Consider the following 25,511-nt stretch of genomic DNA (forward strand, 5'->3'; position numbering starts at 1 on the left):
CCAAATGTGCTACTTGAATTTAGTTAGCTCTTAACACTCCACAGCATGAAAATAAAACGTTATGGAAAAGTCAGGAGGTAGTGAACTTTGTTGTACTAAAAAGGATGAGAGAACGGTGAAAAGAAAGCACCTATTCATAGGGAGCTCTAAAAGTCTAAAACCATCAGGCAGAACATTTCAGATAATGCCCAATGAGCAATAAAATTAGTTTGTTTGTTTTCCATATTTAAATCCGGGAAGTGACTTAAAAAAACCTGTAAATTATAAATGAACCAAAAATGGTCCATTGACCAAAGGCAGTGAAGTCAATTGAGGCAGATGTCACTCTGTTCTTGGAGAAAGGCCTAATACGGAGTGTGGCCTGGGAATGTGTGAATCAAACACACACACATAAGTACTAAAATTTAGCTGAAAAGTCAATGAAATACATAACATGATAGTAATGGAAAAAATAAAACAATCTATTATGGTTCTCTTATCCAAAACAATACTATTCCACCAATATTTTTATATATCATTCCAAATGCATTACCTGTTAATTACTGAACATGTGGGGAGTCTCCCATCTGCTGTCACTTCACACTGCTCGTTCTATTTCCTGTTGGTTTTTATTATAACCTGTTAACAGTCCATTTTACAATTTGTTAACATATTCAACACTTCTGAGCACCTTCTAAAGTGCTGGTACTTTCAGGTATGTATCTTCTTAAAGCATCACTTGTATATGTCAAAAGTTCCCTATCATATACAATTGAAAGCTAGCCACAAACTTCTATACAATTGGTATTTTAAGGTGAAGAAATTTTTTTTGTAAATACTAAATTAAAACCCAATTCAGAATCCAAACCACCAGAAAGTGCAACAAACTTTTCACGATACACTGCATAACTTGCAGTTACTGTCTACAGACCTACATTCATCAGTTATCTTTAGAACCCTTATTAAAAATAAAAATGTAAACTAAGATGCCAACAGCTAACCCTGGTCTGGCTTTGGGGCCCGCAGGCTCCTGTTTTAAAGGCAGCTTCAAGACTCAAGTCTCAATGCTTTGATTCATTCAATAAATTCTTATTGGTACCCATGTATGTATATCACAGTCAAGAAGAGGTTCTTGGCCTTATGGAATTTAGTTTCATAGATAACTCAGGGAAATTACAAGCAATTACAATAGGGCTTTTCATGCTGACTAGTGGCAGGGTGGTTAGCCCTAACTCCCCTCCCTGCCCCAACTACATCCCTTCCAGACCAATTAGTCCACTATCACTTAAGAAACCACTTAGCAAGGCTGCCATGTGGTAACACAAGTGAACAAGACAGGGAGAAAAGCGTTTCGTGGCCCTACTAAACTGTAACATCATTCTCTCAGGTTGGCCTTACTCGATACCTTGGAGGCTCCCAACCGCATCAAGTTGCCCATTGATACGTGTACTTCCAAAGTGAGCAGACATAGCCATTCCAACAACAGAAGCATATTCAGACTTGTACCTTTGATTACCCAAATAAGGTGATATTCAAATGTAATTTCTATTTTAACAACTCATTATTATGGAAAAATTTATAAGATCCAATAATCACATTCTTGAAACAATGTTTAGTCATTTAATAATTGTTTATTTATGAATCAATAAACTTACGTATACTAACCCAAAAATTTAGACAATCAAGACTACATTAACGCACAGCCAATGTTGCACATGTGAATGTTTTCTAAATAGTATAATTATTGTATACCCTAAATGTTTATAATCACATTTTTAATACTAACTCTGTTCAGAACGGATCAATTCTATTTCTGTGCTTGAAGTATTATAAACCGCAAATTAATAAAGCTCTACTACATTAGAAGATCACTCTTTGTTTAAGGTACTGATTGCTTCAACTATCTTTTCCTACTTACCTGTGAATTGGTAAGTCATATATATGTTTTTATGTACCATTAGTAACTGGCACACAAACTTCCTGTGCAAAATCAAGATGTTAATTTATACATTTGCTATTTTAGTATCCTATGTTCTGACCGCATCATCTTAAAAAAAAAAAAAAGTGATCTATTATTTCTAGACAACTTAGAGAGAAGTTATAACATTTTCAGCTAGTTTAAAAATAAATAGTTGTTCTGTTTATTAAATTTCTCAGTTAGTCTTTGTGAATTCCCTGGCTTCTAATACTGGCCTTAAGTAAAGGCCAGTAACTAAATAATTACATTTAAATGTTCTATTGACAGTATTTTGTTAAAAAAGATCCAATCGGGATCTTTTAAGAAAGTGGAAATTATTTAAAATATGAGTGGTGGGGATCAAGGATGAGTTACATATCCATTCAAATTACATTCAAACCTAAATATAAAATATAAACAGAAGTGAAGTTTTCATTAAAGAAAATAAATATTAACTATTCCCTCTTACAAAGGAGGCAATATTACACTACAGAAAACAAATCTACACGTACTAAGGCTCTCTCTTGTTCTGATAGAATTTCATGTCTAAATTTTTAGGGTTAGAAATACATAATTCTACTTTTCAGACTAGGAGAAATAAGTTAGCACAATCATTTGAATTGGCTGTCTACATACTGGGCAGGGCTTATTCCTTTTCTTTAGCTTCTTTGCACAGGTAAAGCATGCCATAAGATGTCCTGTTTTGCCATGGACAATGCAGCCATTTTTAGGTCGACCTTGGCAAATCACACAAGGTTCAGTGGCATTAAGGGGAAAACTAGATTCCACACTTTCTTCTTTGTCTTGTGTCTCTTCCTTCTCAAGATCTTTGACATCTTCTTGGCTGCTATAAATGATGCTACTGGAAGTTGATGGCTGAGAGTAGTCCTCACTTTCTTGGGATTGGAAGGCTTGTGTGATCTTTTCATCATTTTCCTCAACACATGATTCTTGGGAATCATTCACTGTGTTTTTTTTACAATCAGGGACATCAAAGCCCTCTTCTACTTGTGTTGAGTTTTCTAGTTCAGTTTTCTCAGGCATTTCCCCTTTGTCTTTCCCTTTGTCTTCAGGAAGCCAATTCTCACGAAGGGCCCAACATCTGTTGCAATGTGGTGGAAGGGGAGGGTTCATTTCATTACATGAAGTACACTTCCAATAGTCCTTCAAGGAAATAAGACAGAGTTAGTTTCTGCAATCCGTTAGTAACTAGTCATCTCAACACCAAGAACTTTAATGTTTAAGGTAAAATGTATCCCACAGCTCAATTTTCAGTATTTAACAATCTTTCCTCAAGTATGAGATTATTAAGTATTTCTTTTTTTAGCAGAACTCTGAAGAATACTAAAACAAATAAATGTATTCACCGTGACTTAAGTCTGTACCTATAAAGTCATCTGTTCGAGGACACAGATACTGTTGGTTCATTTAGTTGAAGCACATGCTACGGGATCAATCTTCTGCTCTGTAATGAAACCTGTTTCCACTCCACTCCCTTAGAGGCTCAGCCATGGATACTGTGCCCAGAGTCCCCCCATCAATCTGGACAAAACCACTGCTCAGTCTGCCATTGCCTCGCTTTCAAAGTGCTCTAAAATCAAGGCTCAGCTGAGTGTTTCTTAACTTCACCCACAAAGGCAATGCTAAAACATTCTTCTCGACAATCACTGCCAGCTCACTCTGTCATCCTGTCACTATCCAAAATATGTATTCCTCTTTCTTGTCTATCCTTCCTGTGTTCTCATCTCTGTTAACCGCTCATTGCTTCTACCTTATCCTAACTTATTTCCCAAACCTTTTCACCATGCAAGTTGGGTAACAAACTCCCCGCACAACCCCAGCCTCTTTAGTGAACATATCCTTATTTCCCTGCCAGAACTGAAGCATGGTTCTTGCCTAAGGATGCTGTAAAACCTGCCATAAGAGGTTCTTCCTATCTTGCCATAAATAATGTAACCATCTTTAAATTGCTTGACCAATGACATAAGACATTAGCGAGAAGGGTGCAGACTGTTAATTCTCCCACATTGGTTCTTTCAAGTTGTCAAAGTAGGTTTCTTCTAACTAATAAAACTAAAGACAGGTGCTTACAATATAGAAAGGAGAGGGGGTACTGCAGAGTCCAAAAATTTGCAAGATCTATGTCTGAAACATTTCACTCAGCTTGACATCAAATGAGTCAACTAATTATTTGAATTATTTTCTAATATAGAAAAAAAATTTTTTTGAAAAATTTTACAATTTCACCGTTTTTGCATTTGGATAATTACTAATTGTTTTCAACTCAGAAAAGAAAAATGAGATTTCCTATTGGAATATAATAAAAGGCAATATTAAGAACAAAAATTAAAGCAATAATATTCCGTTTTGAAAAAACTTCCAATACCTCAGGAACGCAGTGAAGTATGAAATGTGGTTTTTGTTTTTTCGTGTTGGAATAGGGTGTTGGTTTTAGGTTTTTTAAAATTTTTAAATTACAGTTGACATTCAATATTATTTTGTATTAGTAGTATAAAATATTTAAATCCTGATTTCTTTAATGGCAAATCCTATCACATTTTAATACAAATCAGTATGAAAATGTTTATATTCAACAAGATTGGCAAAATGTTGGTAACTATTAGAGCTCAGTGATAAGTACATTGGAGACACATTATATTACTCTGTATGCTGTACACACTTGAAATTTTCCATAATAAAATTCTTTAAAAGTTCAAATTCCAGCACAAAAAAACTAAAATGTAGCAACAGATCCCAACACAACAAATAAAAGAATGCAAATGCTTTAAATCATTAACATTTTAAAGATTTTAACTTTATTAAAAATTATCTCATGTCAGGAAGTAGACTAGACATATTTTCCAAATCTTGACTTCAATGTTATTTTTTGATTCCTTAAAAAAGTAAATGTTCACTTACAGCTAAGGAAATTTCAGGATCATCTTCAAATGAATCTGTATCACTCTCCTCGGCCTGATACACAGTAACTTGATACACCTAATAAAATAAATCCATTATCATCAATTTGTCACCTTGCTTCTTCAACCTGAAAGGTTTCTTAGCAGTAAGTCCTAAACAAATAGCATCTACTACTATATATGAGGAACTGAGACAGGTCAAATGGAATAGGTGTAAACGGGGAGAAATGGAGATCAGTGAAATCCTCACCCACTGTGGTAAAAAGTCAGCGGAATGTTTAAAATGAGTAAAGCAAAAACTTCAGTACAAGCACTTTTATTTTATAAATATGAAGGTATTAAATAACAGTGAAGCAGCTAGAAATGTAAGCAACAGATCTAGAGGTACTATGTGACTTTAACTGCATGCATGCTTTACTTTTATAAAAAGTAAATATTAAAAGAGAACTGAATATTTTTAAATGAGCAGACTATTATAAGAATGCTCATTAAGGCCTACTTCTCGGCATTATATTTATAAAAATATAAATCAGATAACAAGGAACTACAAAGCCTCAAGTCCACAAAACAATATTCTAGTATGAATATTTCAAGTGAAATCTGAATATATTATTTCAATCTCATCAGTTAATATGGAAAATGTTAAAAAAAAACTTTAGAGTATAATTAGATTAAAAAACTACCTCATCATCTTCATCCGAGAGTTCCTGTCCTTCTTCACTAAGGTTATAATCCTCTGAATTGAAAGACTCAACTTCAAATTCTACACTGAATCGATCTGAAACTGAATCCTGATCCAACCAATCAGCTGAATGTTCACTTACACCAGCATCAAGATCCTAAAATCAGAAAGAAAAAAATAAGCGTGACAATGTATATTATTTGTTGGCCTCTGTTAACAGCTTCCTAAGTCATCCCTGTGTCCTTAATTTCTCCTCAGATCTATCCTGCACACTGACACTAGATTAAGATTCTGGGTCATTACTGCACTAATCTTATTTTCCCTGTTCAGAACCCATTACATTAAGGAAAAAGGCCAGATCCTCCTTGGCATTCTAAGTACATGTAGTATGACTATATTAACATTTTCAGCTTATCTCCAACTACACACTCTCCTCCCCCATAAATATGAACTATCAGCCAGACCAAGACTGTTTCCTAAACCAAACTTGGCACTTCAACTGCCATACTCCCTTTCTAAATGGAATAACTCAACAGTTTTTAAATCCTGCTCATCCTTTTTTGCCAAAGCTTCTTTCAATACCATAACCAATACCATAAGAGAGCTCTCTGAACTTTTATTATCTTTACTACTTATGATATTATTGATTATACACTTCCACACATAACTTATGCAAAATACAATTTTGCACACATTCCTTATCTGAGTTATATACACTTAAGAATTAAGACCATGTCTTAATCATCTTTATATCTTTAATTGGTAGAATGCTAGTAGCTATAACATGTAATTATGAGATTTGTTTTATAATAGATTTTGGGAGTAATTTCTTTGGAAGAGCTTTCAGACATCTTTTTTATTATTATTTTTAAAATTCCGTATCTGCTCATGTGATTCTTCATTTTAGGTCTCTAATTAATGGTACAAATACCTAGTAAGACCTTCAGTCTCATAATATTTGCTGTCAATAGCTAAGGATAGGAACATATACAAAACAGAAGGCTAGAACTAGAAAAAATATGTAAGTCTGGGAGTCAGGATACATACATTCTTATTGTAGATTTGCCACTAAGTAGCTATTTAACTTTGGACATATTTAACCTAGAAAGGCCACAGCTATTTCATCTATGAAAGGAGTTCAAATTAAATGATCTCTAAGATACTTCCATCATTTATAAAAACAAAAACAAAGTATAACCACTGAAGTCAAAATGCTATTTTTCCACAGTGATGTTAAGCAAGTAGTAGTAAAGCAACATTCATCAAGTTGCAGTTCTGACTCCTAACAAGGGCTCTATTAACAATCAGGTTAAAATCACAAGTCAAGCCAGAATACAATAACATCTTTAATACGGTAACTTAACTGGATACTTCAATTAACTAGTCTTTGGTGCACTAAGTTTCGAATAAGGGGGTAAATCACAAGAAAAATAAAGTCTTAGAATGCATCCTCTAAGGCAGGCATCAACAACTATGGCCCACCACCCATCTATTTTTATAAATAACTACACAGCAAGAACCATTTGTTTTCCTGTCGTCTATGGCTGCTTTTGCTTTACAACAACAGAGCTGAGTAGCTGCAATCGACCATATGGCCTGCAAAGCCCAAAACAGATACTATCCCACCTTTCATAGAAAGTTTGCCCACCCCAGTGCAAGGGTACTGTGAAGAAAGGAATATTAAAAGTTCTTTTTAAAAGTTCTGGCTAATGTTCAAAAAAGAATGTTCCAGAAACTTTTAAATACTGCGTATTTAAAAAGCATACGACATGCTTGATCTGGAAAGATCTTAAATTTTGAAGTTAGAAGTCCCTGGCTTGTCTGAATTCCAATTGTGACAGTTATTAGTTATGGGATCTTAACAAGTTATTTGAAATCCTCAAGTCTTCGTTTTCCCATCTATAAATAAGAGTTTGAGCCTACTGAGATGATAACTGCCTAGTATAGAGCCCAGAATATAGCTTTAAGTTTCCCAATTTATTAAACCCAAAAGAAGGAAAAGACGGGAAGCAACTGCACTTTCCTTTTAACTCCCTTTAACTGGTAAATGACAACTATAACATTCTTATGTGAAGTAAGCTAAAATGAAGAAAAAAAAGTTGGCCCTACCAAAAGCTTTCCCAACTAGGGACTAAGCCTGAAAAACAAAAGATTTTTAATAGAGAGGAATTTTTGGCAAGTGTAGGATAGGAATAACCAAAAAAAAAAGGGCGGGAGGGAATACCCTCTACATTGCTTTGATAACAAGGTAGTGTCCCAGATGGAAGCAAGAACAAGGACTTTAAATATCATTTAGCTAGAATTTTGAAACAACTTTAACAAAGACTAAGTTTAATGGGGCATTGTAAAGACTATAATAATCCAAACATGAAGTTCGTGTACATGTCAAGATTTCTTTTATTGGATTCAACTTTCAGATCACATATATTTGCTTTCAAGAACCCATATTTATTTTCATAGCATTTATTAAATGTCTTAATTATTTATTTAACTGCTGATGATCTACCTCCCCATGAGGGCAGGGGCCATATCTACCTTGAGTACTACTGTATCGCCAATGCCAAATGGAACCTGGCATAGAAAAGACACTTCAGTATCTACGGAATAAACAACTTGCTCTCCCATGCCATCTAGTGGCCTAGACAAGTAACAGCTCTATTAAATACTAACTTTAGAGGGCAACATCAGTATCCATAAAATCACTGCTTTGAAGAGAAAAACCTAAAGATAATACACGTTAACAAGAATACATACAAAGCAAGAATAAAGTTACTATCACAACTGGTTCATCCCCTTACATCTTCTAGAGAACTATAAAATGATCACTCATATCCAGAATAATGACCATGTGGCATTGCCATTATCACAAATATTCCAATTTTAGTAACATTTTAAAGACAAATGTTAATGACAAAAAAATATATATTCCATTTGTCAAACACTCTTGTTAGCAAAAACTTCTTTACAAAACTTCTTTCAGTGAATTTATTCCTGGCTAATACTTTGGAATTAAAAACTACTGGTAATCTGTCATCCATGCATTTCACCTTCCCTAAGGTCTATTTACTACATATGGTCTATTTACTACATACTACTGTCTGGACTACATATGGCAAATGTGAAGCTCAGACTATGCCAATTTACTTGCTGACAGCTCTGTAAAAGTGACATTTCTATTCTAAACATTCAAGACAAATTTGCCTTAGAATCCTATGACATCTAACTAAATCAAATTTTCATTTTTGTTCCATTATTTTTTATTAAGAACTGAATTCTCAGACTACGCTATACTCCAGTTTATTTGAATTTACTATTGGTGCAGTGACCCACAAAGTTTCTCCAATATGTAGGGTGACATTAATAACTATTAATATTGGTACTAATCTTAGCAATACAAATCCAGTGCAATTCCACTACCTTCTACACTTCTCCCCAAACCTGAGGTTAGGGTGGGGTAGATCTATATAGGCTTATTTTAAAGAATAATTTACCACTGTATATAGCAGTAAATACATATGATACATGCGCTTTCTACATGAATGCTTATTAGAACTGCCAGAATTAAGATTTTAAAAATTAGAGTCTTATTTTATTCAAAACGAGAAGATTACCGGATTTGAGGGAGTCACTGTTGATTCACTGCTACTGCTTCTTTCACATCGTATCTCCCTTATTACACACACAGCAACGCTTTCATCAAAGGAAAAGGAAATACTATCAGATTTGTGGCGCTTTCTTTGTCGTTCACCAGGTAATTCATCTGAATTTTCTTCTGGATATGTAAGGAAAAACAAGTTAATTAAATTTCTACAATTGCTATATGTAATTTATTTAGAAATTGAGCTGTTTGAGTACCTATTTGTACTTAAAATTTAGTTCCAACAAAATTAAACAGAAAAATAGTGCTATTTGAAAAGTCAACACTCTTTCATTGGATCTGTCCAACAGTTATAGGAGAACACTGTATTTTTAAAAGCTTTTTAAGCTTATTTCAGAACTTTGTCTCCATTAAGTCACAATTAATCTAATTCATCCACAGCTTGTATCAAACAAACTAGGATATTTCTGTCAAAATCAAACTTTAAGATGTTAAGGGTTTTTTTCTGAAAAGAACCAAAAATGTTTAATATACTTAGAAGGCATACTTGGAATTCACTTTGGCATGAGTTACAAATATAACTCGATTTCCCCTCCCCCAAAAAAACTAACCATTTGTTCCAGTCCCATGTATTTAGTAAGCCATCCTCTGCCCTTCCTGCCCTCTACTCTCATGTACAAGATTCTAGTCTGAGTTTATCTATTCTGTTTCACTGATCTTCTTTCACCTGAATCATACAGTTTTAGTTATGATACTGACGTCTGATCATGCAATAGCCACTCCCTCCGCCTCCACTATCTTTTCTCTGCAAAAATGCTCAGCTATTTTATCGTCTTCATTTCTAAGATGCTATTTAGTTTGTTTTCAAACTTACTGGTATGTTTTACCACTTATTAGAAGCAATGATTAAATATTTTCACTGTTATGGTGAGTAAAATAGTTTCATCCTTCTCCTCTATTACCTTGACTAGAGAACTGACTGACTAGTAAAACCCAGGGGCACAGTAAACTGTGCCTGCTGTAGTCAACCAGAAAAGTATTACTAAGAAAGCAATTTTAAAACCAAATAAATCAAGTAAAAACGACAATGAAACTCAGAAATTCATTCATCTAAACCAGCAAAGCACAATAATTTCATTAAGCTAAAACGTACTTTCATTAGAGAATGAACACCAAGAAGCTGTTTAAAAATGACAATTAAATATTCATATATACCTGTCTCACTAATTGTTCTCCTTCTAGATGAGGTAGATGGTCTAGAAACTGAATGTGAAGATGAAGGTTTCTCTTCCTGTAGCTCTTGCACAGGGTCCTAAACATTCAAGAGAAAAAAGACCCACCAACTTAACTTGTAACACCAAGAAGCTAAAAATTTTGTTTTAAATAACCTTTCAAATTTTCAAGAAACACATTAGAATGAGTTAATTTCAAGATTACCTTTTGATCACTCCCACCTTCAAGGTGATACCTTCTTTCACTCACAGATGTGCCTGAATCTGATGGTTCTGACAGAAAACAAAAACAAAAAAATCACAAACTAGGAGAGAAACGGCTACTCCATAGATATCAGGACAAATTCCTTATACAATTTAACTTTTCAATAAATATGTGTCTCCCAGGTGCCATCCTTGTGCCAGATTCTGGAGATGTAAATAATTCAGTGTGAATACAGAAGATACATAAGAGAAATTAGAAAGTGCAATAAACACAATAAAAGAAGTATAAATCAGTGGTGAAGCAGGGCAACGATTATTTGGTAGGGACAGAGCTGAGGAACAAGAAACCAGGAAAGGCTTCATAGCAGATGTAGAAGTGGGACTAGGAAAGGTCATTCCAGACTGAGGGAACACCGTATTAAAACACAACGTGCAGAACCGGATCACCAGTGCTTGGTGCGGGAACTCCAGCAGTAACTACTGCCAGAACGTAAGCAGGATCAGAAGCGATCCTGTGTGTCTTCCTAAGCAGCACTCATGCCGTCAATCCTGCATCTCTACACTCTTCCCACTCATACTTCAGAATCTTCCCTAAGGCACTGCTGAAGCCACTACCCATAAAAAGGTTTAATCCAAGAGATAAAACTGACTTGCTAGTGCACAGCAAGTATTTTATCCAGAGAACAATAAGAAATCCCTCCCGAAATGGTCATTTTAAGCACAGGAGTAATGCATCACTCTTGCAAAATAGAAGGAAAAGAGAGCAGAGGCAAGAAAACCAGTATTAAACAGTAACTGGAATAATACAAATAAAAAAGTATTAAAGCCTAAACTAAGGCATGGAAAAAAAGATCAATTCCAGAGAAATTAGAAAGATAAAAAACACGGTATCTGATATACAAGGCAAGGGAGAAAGGAGTCAAGGATTCCAAGATTCTACTTTGGGTAGAAAAATAGGTAGTACCATAGTACCATTCACCAAGACAGAAAATGTAGAAAATGAACATATTTGGATGGGAAGATAATGAACTAAAGTAGATGAAACTCATTCAGGTAGGTGAGTTTAGTTTGTAGTTGGATATGTAGACCTGAAGCTCAACAGTCAGTTTCAGATACAGGATACATACAATTACCAAGATCATTATTAAAAGCCCTTTACTATTCCCTCGGAGACATTTTCATCTTAACAGTGAAGTCATGCCTGAGCATTAACATTTTGAAATTATACATGCATACATTATCATAATACTTTGTTTCTTCTTTATGTTATGGGCAAGGTATTACACTGATTTTAAGTTATACATATAAATAGGTTATATTTTGTTTTGGTATAATAAAGTAGATATTACAAAACAGATATAACAAAAGCACTACATGTGAAAAGGTTTAGAACACTGATATGAGTTCTGAACTTTATGCTATTAAACTGAAACCTCAGACAAACTCAGAATGAGAACGTAAGTAATCTACAAGTTACCATCTCAGTAACAGAATTTTCCTAGTAATCTATCAAGGTTTATTTAAATGAATGAACGAATACATCAGAAATAATGCTCCAGAAAATTGAAAATACTGCAGTTCTTTTATTTGCCTTCATTTGATTTTATAAAGATCTTTGTAAAACAATAAAATGTCAAGTCACCAGACTAATAATTACTTCTATTCTAGGATAAGATGGTGATGTCCTTTTCTGGGCCTTAAATCCTAACTTTGGAAGAATAACTATTCAATTCAATACATTTACTAACACATTAATAAAACAGTGTACTGTGCGATGAAGAATGCAAACTTGAATAAGCAGAAAAGAGAAATATAAACAAGTGTAACAAAGCAATATATATAACAATAAAATCTAAATACAGAATAGCGGGAGCACAATGGAGTGGTGAGTTCATTCTGGGAAGTAAACTGAGAACAGTTCCTTGTCTTTTGAGGATGGGCTTTAAGAAACCTGTGGGATGTTGAAGCCAGCTCCCAGTGGTACCCGAGAGCAGACTGCACATCTCTTCCCTACTTTATATGTTTATAGCCTGAAAATGGCCCTGATGGGAGTATTCATAGCATGGAAATCAGCAACAACTACACATCAGGACTTTTCCCCAGGAGAGTGGGTTGTTAAATCAGCATACGACTACATACGTGTATCTTTCTGGAATAAGAACCCAGTGCTTTGAGATTATCAAAGGGATACGTGACCCCAAAATTAAGCAGTTAAGAACAAGTCTAAAGGTAGAAAAGTAAAATGCCACTTATCTAAACAAACTGGTAAACAACGCTTTGTCTATAAAAATCAAACAAAAAAATACCCATCCTTTCAAATGATCCGACCTATGTATATATATTACTTCCCAAAGATTTTCAATACGTTTCAAGGTTTAATCACATCTCTACCAAGCAGGAGCTTCTGAAATGATCTACCTTTCAAAACAAATTCTAACTTTAATATCCCTCCTTAAACTGAGGTAATAGGATATTTAACCTTATATATCATAAATCTGCATTAGAACCTTATTATTACATTGTTTTAGTTTATACATGTTTCTTCCTGTTAAATTTATCATACTCTTTTATAATCAAACACATAATTAAAAGCAACTTTTAAAGAGAATCACAATTTTAAAATGACTGCACATATACAAAATGTCTTTAAAATATTTTTATGGCACATGTTTATGGTATTCAAAATTAACTTACCCTGCTGATTGACTATTACTAAGTTCCTGTAGATCATTGTATATATTTTCCTTGTAGGGAGAAAAAAATAAGAAATGTACATTTTAAAATAAAAATGTATTAAACTGGATTTAATCAGTTTTAAATGCACTATTAGTTTGAACTACTGCACACAAACCAAATTTTAAATCACTGCATTCGAATTACATATCACGCTGCTAGACCCTAAAAAGTGCCATATTTAGATGCACAATGATTACATACAGCTACTTTTAATAATCACTAAGGTCTCTTCTAGCTGAAAGATCCCACACTTCCATTTCCTGAAATGTGCCTTGTTTATAGACTTTATCAAAGGACCCCAGAGAACGGGTGTGAACAAATGCAGGAGGCAATTTAATATATGTACTTATTTTCAGTAAGAAATTTTCTAGCTGTGTGCTTAGAAGTAGACTACCTAAAAAAGTAGCGTGTTATAGAAAACCCACTATATAGGAACTTGATTATAATTTTGACTTTCACCAATCTTAGGCCAATTATCTAACGGATTTTCTTTCTTAATCTTAAAATTTATTAAACATAATGTAGTCTTGGGGTGGCCGGTTGGTTCAGTTGGTTAGAGCGTGGTGCTCATAACACCAATGTCGCCGGTTCTATTTCCACGAGCGAGTGAGCTGCGCCCTCCACTAGATTGAAAACAACAACTTGACTTGGAGCTGATGGGTCCTGGAAAAACACACTGTTTACTAATATTCCCCAATTAAAAAAAAGACAAAAAAAGATAATGCAGTCTTCATTCTTTTCATAAATACATACTGGGAACCTACTACATACCACTGTTCTAGATATTGGGGAAAAGAATAATTAGAACCAAATCTCCGCTCTCATGGAACTTAAATTCTAATAGGAAGACAATTCCCTTATTCCTCTATTCACTGACATGACAGTATGCTGTGGTTTTTTTTTTTTTAACTAATGATTTTAGAGAATGCTTACTCGTCTCAATATATCATTTCTAATTTTCAAGGTTAAGGTGGAAGTACCAAACCCAACTATTTCTTTTCACCCTAGGGACTAGGGATTGATGACACAGTTCCTTAAACTCATAAAAAATCAATATTCCTATTCATGTTCTTTTTCCAAGTCAGTAATTTTCCCAGTGTTTAACCTCTCAACATTAGAATTCAAGTCAAAGGTAATTTTAATATTATGCTTTCAATATCAAAAACTGTATCCCCAAACATTATCGAAGATTCAATATTCAAATGGTACAAAATCACCAATATAGGTATTTCTTAAACTTATAGAATTAAAGCTTACATCTCAAGGTCAAGTGTAAAATGATAAATATTAAACAGAAGTGGTTTTGTCAATGGAAAGGTGTTATAAAATGTTAAATTAAGAAAAACAAAATTAAATATATTATGTTCACAACTAGGTTAAAACACGCTTCTACTCATAACATAAAACTGATGGGTAAAAATACCTTTCAATGACAAACTATAGTCATTTTTTTCCTATTCTTCTTAGTTTTGTCTTTTCTTTTTTCTTTTTTAGTTTTGTCTTTTCTTAATGTTCAATAATAAACGTATATTATACTTATAATAATGAAGGTATTTTAATTATCCCATTTAATTACCATCTTTTTAGCTATATTATTGAGCATTAAATACCAGTAGAATCTAGTTAATTGTTTCATGTGAAAAGTATTCATCCCATTTATGAAGATACACATGCTAAGGCTCCATATAAACTGTGCTAAACCTTAAAACAAGACAAAGAATTCTAAATGTAAGGTAAGAATGACTGAAAAAACAGTCTTCAGTTCCCAGTAGAATAACTCTAGAAATGTTATCCAGGTTAAATCAACTGATTAAGTACCATAATGGCATACAACAAAGAAAATGATTTCCAAAGTAACCAAAACTCAAATTTAAGCCTTTACCACGAGGTAGAAAAAGATTTTTGGAAGTGATTACAACAATAGTTTTTAATATGCAGTAACTAACAGCTAATATTTGAATACTTTTCTACGTACCAAACACTATGCCTTTTACACAATGTCTTTTCATAACCTCCACATAAAGTATTTATATTATCCTTATTTTTACAAACAAGGGAAACTGAGGTTTAGAGAGGGTTAAGTAAACTTACCTAGTCACACAGCTAGTAAATGACTGAGCTGGGTCCGAAACCCAGGTTTTAAGATTCCAAAGCTCAGGTTCTCAAACAATACGCTATATTGCTAAGAAATTAAATTTCAGCATCTTTTATGTATGTTGTAACAACTTTTCTCTTACAAAAGTGAGTGAGGGTGGAGGTGAACTGAAATGTTTATCCAACTGGCTTTTTACAATGGACTAAACTGAAGAATTTACCTGTGTTCTTTTACAGAGAAGCTTGGCACTCCAAACAAATCCCCTAGAAGATCATTTGAACAATACACAATATGCTGTTGCTTCTCATCATATAATCGTTTATTCATAATATACTGGCCAAGATAAAATATAACCTGAAACAAAAATATGATTTCTGAGCATTAATGAACATTAAAGGTTAGTTGCAAATACATTCAATAATATCTTATTTATCTGAAGAGGCTTAAACAACGAGCAACCATTCACAACTATTTAGAATAACAATCCTTCTGTACTATTTAAAAAAGCTGCTTTTAAATCTTTCCCTTTTAATCTGATGGAAGCAGACACTTCTTTTCTAACTAAAATAAACCTTAAAATGTGTTTTTTTTTCAGACCTTAACTTTACCCAGATATCTAGGTACTACCATGTTTCCCCGAAAATAAGACCTAGCAGGACAATCAGCTCTAATGAGTCTTTTGTAGCAAAAATTAATATAAGACCTGGTCTTATATTATATAAGACCCGGCATTATATTATATCTGTATTACATTATATTATACCCAGTCTTATATTAAGACCGGGTCTTAAATTAATTTTTGCTCCAAAAGACACATTAGAGCTCATGGTCCAGCTAGTTCTTATTTTCGAAGGGAAAAGGTAGCAAAATGCAAACCCACTGATAGCAATAAAAAGTTGCAGAATCAGGGCAACCAGTTAGCTCAGTTGGTTAGAGCGTGGTGTTCTTAACAACAAAATTGCTGGTTCGAACCCCATACGGGCTACTGTGAGCTGCGCCTTCCACAACTAGATTGAAATAACTACTTGACTTGGAGCTGATGGGTCCTGGAAAAACACACTTTAAAAAAAAAAAAGTTGCAGAATCAAAAACATCAACTGAAATATAGCAGTGACCTAGAGTCATTTAGTAAATAGACTCAACACCATGCATGTCAATTAATTAATTACTTCTACAGTTTGGGAGAATTCAGTGAATTAAATAAGCTCTCAAAGGTATCAATATAATCTAGGCAATAAAATGAAAATAATGACCCTGAATCATGCATATACAGATAAATTATATTCTGCATGCTCCATTAATAAGCAGGCAATACATTTTAAGACATTCAATACAAACTTATTAACCACTTAAATATGTATGCGTTCTACAGTTTAAAATGTACTTTTACAAGTATTGTCTCATTCTTCTGATAGTTCATAGAACTGTTATCACCGTATTAGAAATAAGAAAACTGACCCAGTCTTCCAACTCCTGGTCCAATGTTCTTTCTACTATCTTTCTACTAGCTTTCATCACTGTCCCATTTGCCCCAGAACAAAGAGCCTACAAATGTACTGTCAGACAACATATACAGTACTGTTATATGGTTTAGCATAAGCATTCTAAGTCTTTTATGATGGCCTTGATCAATTGTCTTATTTTTATCAACTACTAAATCCCTTCTGGTTTAATTATTTAATGGTAGTAAGGTTAACAGCCCTGAAAACATCATTTGATACTTCTCTGCAAGCGCTGTCTATAGACTTAACAGGCTAAGCAGGGTTCAGACTTAAATACTTTCTACGTGACTGACTATGGATTGGAGAGATGGTTAACAGTGGGAAAGGAGGAAGAGAATCTAGATTCCTTCTACCAAACATCTCATAAGGAAGTTTTATAAAATTGTGGCTGAAAAAGAAAAGGGTCTGGTCTCTCTTCCTGCCCCGCCATCCTGATGTAGGTAAGGTACTTTTTTAGTGTTTTAAGCAATCTAAGCCCTACAAACTAAGTGGGAGAGATGGGGAAGAGGCACATTTCATACACATTGAAATTCTGCCTACGATGACCCAATCCATCACTGAAAATCATGATTCTGTGCACAAATTTAAAGCTAGACAACGCTGAAATGTATCCACTAAATTTTACACGTCATGAATCAGCTCACCTCTATCTCAGAAACAGTGTATTGTACTCATGTATCTCTAGTGTAGAAGTCCTTAACCTGGAATCCATGGATGCCCAAGAAGTCCTTGGACAGAATTCAGGGGGTCCATTAATTTTGAAGGGAACTAAAGTTTTGCCACCTCAAAAACTGCCTTTTGGGATATTGATTTTAAGTTGATTATTAAGAAATAAGACCCAGAAAGAGAACCTTTGACAGACACTCCCATTTCCTGCCTAAGAGATTCAGAGGGAAAAACTTGCATCAGGAAGGGAATCTTAGCATAATCCCCTCTGCATTATATTTAGGAAGACTCCTATCTAATGCAGGAGCCTGTTGAGTAGATCCACCTGTCCACTGTTTCTGGGTTGCGTAGCAAAAATTTACTCGCCATGTATGTTCTGCTCTTCCTCAACTATCTGTCAATTGCCTACTTCCTTTGAAATCTCAGGCCCCTACCCCCTCTTCTTTGTCCAAAATGACATATACACCCAATTTGTCTTCACTTCTTTGGGATTGTCATGCTTATGTGAATTCCCCATGTGTACATAAAAATTAAAAATTTTATTTTCTCCGGCTTATCTGCTGTCTGTTAATTTGATTATTAGCCTAGCTAGAAGAACTCAGAAGGTGAGAGGAAAAGTATTATTTTTCTTTAGTCCCCACTATTTGATGGAAAAGAAATCCTTATTTTCACTAAGTTTTAACTGAAATTTAGCTTTTCTTTCAATTACTAATATAGGCAACAAACCTATATTAAAGTATTAGCAATACCTGTGATTTTTGTCACCAATAAAAATCACAAGTGTTTTCATACTATGCTTGCTTGATATAAACATTTCAAAATATCAGTTATATTGAAGTCCTCACGACTTCAAAATTATGTTTATTAGATCTGCTGCAAAAATCTAGAAACTTATTACTTTGATAACTGTATTTTAATATGTTTCCTTTCTAATTCTATTTTATTCCAAGCATTTAAAAATATGAGTCTGAAAAGGAATTAGCAGTCTGACAAGACTACCATTCTGCCCAGTGGGTTCACCTACAGAACTTCCCTTTGTCTCAATTCCTGAGAAATGAAATTCAAGTGTAACTAGAATTTTCAGCTTCAAATTATAGTCTAAAAGGCCACAATGCTTATTGTTTCTTACTGAAAATCACTCTATATGGCCAATTTCTCCCCATGGATATATAAATTAGTAAGACATTAGTTACCTTGCTAACTCTTAGTTCAGCTTACCTCTTTCATAGTATACGTGTCTTTTTGTGCACCAACAGATTTTAATAACTTCAAAAGCAGTGGCTTTGGTCTAACCTATAAGGAACAAAGAGTTGCTATTATACTTCCAAAATTATTACAGAACTCTAAGCCCCACAGCAAACACGTCCATAAAGAATTTTGGTAAGGTAGCAGATACTACATTTTAACAATCTCACAAGGTTAGACTTCAAAAAGTAAGTCAAAATGTTTTCACTAAATGTAAGACTATATAAACTGAATACCATAGACTATCTAGGGAGTTCGGAGGAAAAAATGCTGGGACTTTATGCAAATACCCATGGACTCAAGTATCATCAATTGTCATTATGTTTAAAAAGGTACCCAGGCCAAGGCAGTGAAAATTATTCTTTTTCTTCCAGCTGTTTCTGTCATCTGCTTACTACCTTACAAACTCAACCATAAATGGAATACTCCATTGAGCTTTCTGTAAACTAAATTACAAAATCCAAGAAAAAAGAATAAATCTTTAGTGTGAGGCCTTTTACCAATCTCTTCCTTCTCCAGAATAGGCTCCTGAAAAATGGAGAATTTAAATAACCCAAGCTTACAAAGAGAAGAGATTTAAGACTGCAACTCATGTCCCTCAACTATAAGCCACCATTTTTTTCCTATTATATCACACTACCTTAGTTTGTCTCCATTTCAATTACCTACTTGACAAACATTTATTGAGCTTCTACCATGCTAGGTATTGCGCAAAAAAAAAAAAAAAAAAAAAAAAGACAAAATATATGACCTGTATTCAAGGAGATAGCCAACTAGACCAAGGAACAATTTTTTCTATAAAAAGCCAGATAGTAAATATTTTAAGTTTTGCCTGCCAGATGGTCTGACTCAGAAGAATAGATTATATGTAAACCAATGAGTCTGACTGCATTTCAATAAAGCTTTATTTATAAAAATAGGCAGCTGGCCAAATTTAGCCCACAGGCTGTAGTTTGCCTGATCTTGATCTAGAAGCTCTGCAAATGATACAGAAAAAATTACAACTGGCAAGGGGGCAGGGATATAATGTGCTTATGCTTTCTATCTGTTGCTGTATCAAAATCTTCAGAACTCAAATATAATTACAGCTTGCCACCTCCACACAGACTGGTACCTCTGCACCTCTCTTTAAAATACTCCTGTCTTTTGTCTAACTTTGAAATCTGACAACATCCCAGTTTGGGATCGAAATCTCAAAACTAGATTTAGGAAAATTGCCTACTTCCAGCTAATAAACAGAATATTACTTAATAACTGGAAAACTTAAAATACACAATAAATGTCCTATTGAATGATTAATTGTTCTGATCACACATTTTTGTGCTTACATATGTACTTTACTTCCAGAATATTTAAAGAATGATTCTCTCAGAAAATAAAATATTACTTTTTTTCTCCTGAAATTTTATACATACTATATTCCTAAAACAACTCAAAGTAAAAATCTGCAATGAAAGCCATGGTTTTTAATTAAGACATGTGTTAATAAGATAACTACTATAGAAGATAATATCATTCCTAATCTTACATGTAATAACAAAAAAATAAATTCCAGATAAAGATCTAGATGTAAAAATAAAAAATACTAGAAGAAAATACAGGAATTTATTTGCTTAATCTTGGGATGAGAGTTCATCCAAAGCATGATATGAAATTCAAAAGTCAATAAAAGTCAACAAATTTGACTTCATAAAACATTCTCAACTGGAAAAAGGCAACATAAAGTTAAAGGCAACTTGTAAATGATAAGTCAAATATACTCAAAACACAGAGAATTACTACAAATTATTAAGAAAAAATACAATAAACCTAAAGGAAAATTGGACAGTTAAGACCAGGCAAATCCCAGAATAAACAAATGATTACTGACAAGATGCCAACCTCACCAAAGATTAGGCAAATACAAATTTAAACAATGATGCAATACCTTTTACCAAAAAAAGGCAAAATAATTAAATATTGATAATATTCAGTGTTGACAGAGGTGAAAATTGTTACAATCTTTTGGTAGCTAACAAGTTATCAGTAGCAATCAAATATGTGTGTAATTTAGGACACATTAGTTCTCCTTCTGTAAAATCTTCCCTACAGAAATAGTCACATATAACACTTGTGTTCGGATACATGTACAAAGTAGCACTATGCGTTATACTCAAAAACTAAAGGCAATTAAAGCTATCAGTAAAGGCATAAATTTTTTAAATGGTATACTGCTGTGAAATACTATGCAGCCATTAGAATTCTGCAGATTTTATTTATTGATATGGATGCTATCAGTAGAACACCTCTAGTTTAATCTTGTTTTAGAAGAACAGGAAGGTAACAGATTAAAACTCACATGTGCATATATATTGGGGTAGGTACACGAAAGATATAAGACATGGTCAAAAAAAGATTTGAATTTTCAGTTTTCACTTTCTACATTTCTGTGATGCCTAAAGTCTTTACAACACACACAAATTACTTTTGTGACATTTAGAAACCAGTTAAAAAGTTAAATACTAACAAATCAAAACAGAAAAAAAGCTATCACATAATAAACTTCAGCATCCATGCTTAAGAGTATAATGGAACTCAGTTTTAAATCTAGTGTGGTAAAGAGCTAAGAAAATAAATACTGATTCTTACAGTTAACTTTTACTTCACATAGTTATTTTATGCCTCAGTGGCAGAATTTAAGCTATGTACATACAATTTCACCTAAAGAGCCATGCTAGAATTGGGGGCGTCTACAGAATTTAGTCGATCACCCAATGAAGTAAATTATTAAAAGGTAGACTTGAGACAAAAATACCAACCAGGGTCTCTTGTTCTGACGCTGGAATCTGTGAGGTGCTTACAGCATCATCAGCAGACACAGACATGTTGGTATTGCACATTTGCCTAGAGTAGGGAAAAAATAAAACACGATAAAAACTTAAAACAATGAAACATCTGTGAAAAAGACAATCACATAGAAAGGAAATAAATAATACCTTTAAATGCCTTTATTAAAACTAAAGCCACTAGCAAGTGGGTCCTTACCTGGGTCACTATCGAATCAGTGTTGTGCGCCTGTAACCACAGTGAATACAGCTGGGAAAAGGCATGGTTTAAATAGCCGCAGCTGGAGACAAGTCAGGGCTTAGCTCCTTTTACTGCAGACTCGGAACTTGTCCGAACTTGACCAGCTCAAGAGGAAAAGCTGAGTCAACCTGCCCACAGAACCAGCCCGATCTCGCCCAGACTCGAAACCCAGTTCAGACTGGCCACAGAACAGGCACCTGTCATTATTCCAACCCCCATCTCGGAGTAGGCCCGGGGCTCCGCAGCGGCCTCTGCCCACATGACCTTTACCTAGAGATGCAGCGCCCCCTGCCCACGTGACCCTTACCCAAAAAACCCCGCCCGAAACCCCGCCCTCCTCCCGGGCGGCAACAAGCTCACCTCCTTCCAACAAAACCCGCACAAACGCATGTGCTCTGCACCCCCCGACCCCATCGCAAAATGCACAAAGACTGCGGGTCGGGAAGACGCTAGAAACGACAGCGAGCTAGGAGACCCGAGTCGCAGAGCACACCCTGAACTGCCCACGCACGCTTCCCGGCCCGACCTGCTCCTCGCCAAGCAGGGTTTCCCAGGCCAGGAGTGGCTCGGGGGGAGGGGTCCCCAGCTCTCCAGTTCCTTTCACGGGCGCGCGGGAGCCCGACACCCTGGGCCTGGGCAACTATTCCACTCACGGGGCCCAGGCCAATGAGGCGATCGAACTTACTAGGTCCGGAGAAGGAGGCTCCTGGCGGCGGAAGCGGCAGGACCTCGCTCAGAGGGCTTAGGGCTGCCCGTCAGGCAGCCCTTGTTCCATTTCTCTACACACGCAGGCCCGCACATGCCCCAACAGGAGCAGAGGGGCCAGGCGGCAGCCAACTCACGACCCCTACCGCCCAAGGGGAGCGCGCCGGAAGCCGCAGTCCATCCGGGTTTTTGCGCGCGCGCGCGCAATCGCGTGCGCGTCCGGGACCCGACACCTCCGCTAACTGGGGCAGGGGCTGGGCCGGGCCGACTGTGCAAAGAGGCAGGTCTGGCCCCGTCAAGGCCTCGGCAGGGGGAGGGAGGGAGGGTGTTTGGCGTGTGTGACTGGCCACCCGAGCTGACGGGGGATGTCGCCGCTTCGTTTGGCGCCGGGTGCTTAGAACTTCTTTGTTGGTTGTGCTGTTTTTTTTTGTATTTCTTGTGTTTAGACGCTACTGCGGTGGAAACTGCGGGCAAATGGGTATCTAAGTGCCACTGCCAAAAAAAGAAACCGAAATTAACAGCTGTGCGATAGATTAAGCGCTTACCGCCAGCAGCTGGAGTTGTATACAAATGAGTTATTTCAAGAGGGGTTTTCCTTTATGATTAAAAATACCACAATATAGGCTTGTACACAGATGCATACAAGTGTTCCAGTTGGAGAAATAAAAATGGGGGTTATATGTCATGCGGGGTGTCATATGGGGGGTCTCAGCCCCCGCTCCCCGCATAAGAACACAGGACATGGTGAGGCCAAAAAGGAACACCCACGGAGCCATAGATGGGGGAGCTCATACCACTGTATTCTCACCAGCAGTTCTGTTGGAGAAAGGAAGCAAGAGCCACAGGATTGGCAACCAACCTCACTTGGTAGCTGCAATCCGCCGTCTGCTTCTCTGCCAACCAACCAACCAACCAACAAACTCGCGTAGCCAGGGCAGTTATATCGGTGGCTAATGGCTAACTGGTTACAGCTGATGGCCAACTAGTCACCGCTGATGGCCATCTACTACCCAAGCCAACACCTTTCCACATGAGGTCGAGAGCTGGAACCTGCTCTCTGGGACTCTGTCCCCAGACTATAGAAGAGCGGTTACTTTCACTTTATGCTTTTAGAATGTTTGTCTTTGTTTATATAATATATGCATTCATTCCCATTAAAAATGTGTACGTATTAGGCACTCAATACTGAAAGACACGTACTTGTCCCTTTTGAGATGTGGCCATCTCAAAAATGAACAAGGACATAAGAATTGAGTCCTTACCCAGAAAGCACTGTCATTGGCTACGAACAGCCTCTTTGGCCACAAAAGCATTAATTAATTCCTTGTGAGCAAGGAAATTTTTATAAAGTTATCAGTATATATTACCCTTCTTCAATGCCCTAGACTACTAGAAAGGAATATTCCTTAAACATAGTGGTCACTCAATTGATTTAATTACCATTATTCAGGGATTCACTTTGGCTTAAAAAACCTGTAACAAAATAAATGAATAAACAAAACAGAAACTTACAGCTACAGAGAACAAATTGATGGTCACCAGATGGGAGGGGGTGTCGGGGGACTGGGTGAAAAAGGTGAAGGGATTAAGAAATACAAATTGGCAGTTATAAAACTACTCACAGGGATGTAAAGTACAGCATAGGGAATACAGTCAATAATATAACTGTTGTGTCAAATGGGTTACTAGACTTATCAGGGAGATCACTTCATAAGTTATGTAAGTGTCTAACCACAATGTGGTAAACCTGAAACTAATATAATATTGTATATCCACTGTAACTGAAATTTTTTTAAGTTTTTTTTAATTTACTAAAAAAATTAAAAACTCGTCTTTATCATAACAAATATAGTGAAGTTTCTGGTTGTGAACGTATGTGTTTGACACAGGATAAAAGAAATTCATAAGAGATGAAGAAAAACATCAAAATGTAAAATACAAATTGGCATTTGTTAATGCCAAGTAAAGGAACAGGTTGTGGTGTAAGAGTTCAGACAAGATTGCTCCATGAATACCCATGCAGTTCACAAAGGCTTCAGAGAAGAGCAGACATATTTTATGCCTTGAAGGATGGTAAGACTTAGAGGAGAATATTCCAGGTTGAAGAAAAATATTATCAAAAAATTCCAGAAGTGAAAATGTGAAAAGCTGTTTGAGAAACAATAAATAAATCAGTTTGACTTACATAAAAGCCAAGAAAAAAAGTTTTAAGAAGTTGGAGGCTCCTTAAAATTTGAAGCAAGGGAATTGGGGCTTTGGACAGGGTGGGCAGTAGACAGGTTGGGAGGATGTAAACAGGTGAATTGCTTCAAACTGTTTTTAACAGGACCACCATGAGCAGATTCAAGCTCTTAACAGTCGGGCCAGGCCCCTCTGGACCAAATTTCCCCCTTCTCATTAGCCCAGTGTTTTGAAAAATTCTGTTGACAGAATTTGTAGAGCAGAAACAAAGGACAAAACTGATAGGATTAGTCCTTTTCTAAGGGGACCAGAAAAGAAGGGCAGACATGAAGGAAGAAGTGATAGTACTTAGTGATGGGGAGAGAGATGGGTGAGACAAGGTTCTATCTTTCAGGAATTGGTATTGACAGGAAGGAGAAAATTTTGAGATGTCCTAAATTACAGCAGGCCAGAGGATGGAAGGAAAAGAAAAAAGGGGTTAATCAGTTAACAACTGCAGGGCAAAACCAACAAAAAACTGCTCACACTCCTTAATGTATGTTGCAATTATTAAATTAATTTCTAGGTGGCTATTTCTGAGATTATCGACAAAGAGAGAATAGCCAGGCAACATAGAATGCCAGGAGCCTCCACTTCTTGTTTATGTGTGAATTTTACAGGCTCTGCTGTGGACCCTGCTGCACCTATCCCAGAACTAACCCTGCTTCACATTCCCCCATGTCCTTTGTTTATAGCTAATATAAAT

The 25,511-nt window shown here is 35.7% G+C and overlaps 1 protein-coding gene across 2 annotated transcripts; it reads right to left on the bottom strand.

Moving 5' to 3' along the window:
• Nucleotides 1-1,590: 1,590 nt before the first annotated feature.
• MDM2 (MDM2 proto-oncogene) lies at nt 1,591-22,967 on the bottom strand. Of its 2 annotated transcripts, none has more exons than XM_019748971.2 (11): nt 22,566-22,967; nt 21,613-21,697; nt 18,788-18,862; nt 15,622-15,755; nt 13,265-13,314; nt 10,572-10,639; nt 10,350-10,446; nt 9,148-9,308; nt 5,538-5,693; nt 4,856-4,933; nt 1,591-3,100 (listed from the first exon to the last, which is right to left on the bottom strand). In XM_019748971.2, the coding sequence occupies exons 2-11, from the start codon at nt 21,691-21,693 to the stop codon at nt 2,525-2,527; spliced, it is 1,476 nt and encodes a 491-aa protein (XP_019604530.1). In that variant the 5' UTR covers nt 21,694-21,697; nt 22,566-22,967; the 3' UTR covers nt 1,591-2,524. The 2 variants fall into 2 exon arrangements, with proteins under 2 accessions (XP_019604530.1, XP_019604531.1); XM_019748972.2 differs by lacking the exon at nt 22,566-22,967 and adding an exon at nt 21,839-21,970.
• Nucleotides 22,968-25,511: the final 2,544 nt, after the last annotated feature.

The sequence above is a fragment of the Rhinolophus sinicus genome, linkage group LG02, assembly GCF_036562045.2.
Source record: "Rhinolophus sinicus isolate RSC01 linkage group LG02, ASM3656204v1, whole genome shotgun sequence".
Taxonomy (NCBI): domain Eukaryota; kingdom Metazoa; phylum Chordata; class Mammalia; order Chiroptera; family Rhinolophidae; genus Rhinolophus; species Rhinolophus sinicus.

Coding starts and splice junctions, on each gene's coding strand:
- MDM2 (XM_019748971.2), bottom strand. CDS start 21,693: ATGTGCAATACCAACATGTCTGTGTCTGCTGATGATGCTGTAAGCACC. Junction 10,640..13,264: donor AGTAATAGTCAATCAGCAGG/GTAAGTTAATTT, acceptor GTTTTCTGTCAG/AACCATCAGATTCAGGCACA. Junction 4,934..5,537: donor TCTCGGATGAAGATGATGAG/GTAGTTTTTTAA, acceptor TTATTTTATTAG/GTGTATCAAGTTACTGTGTA.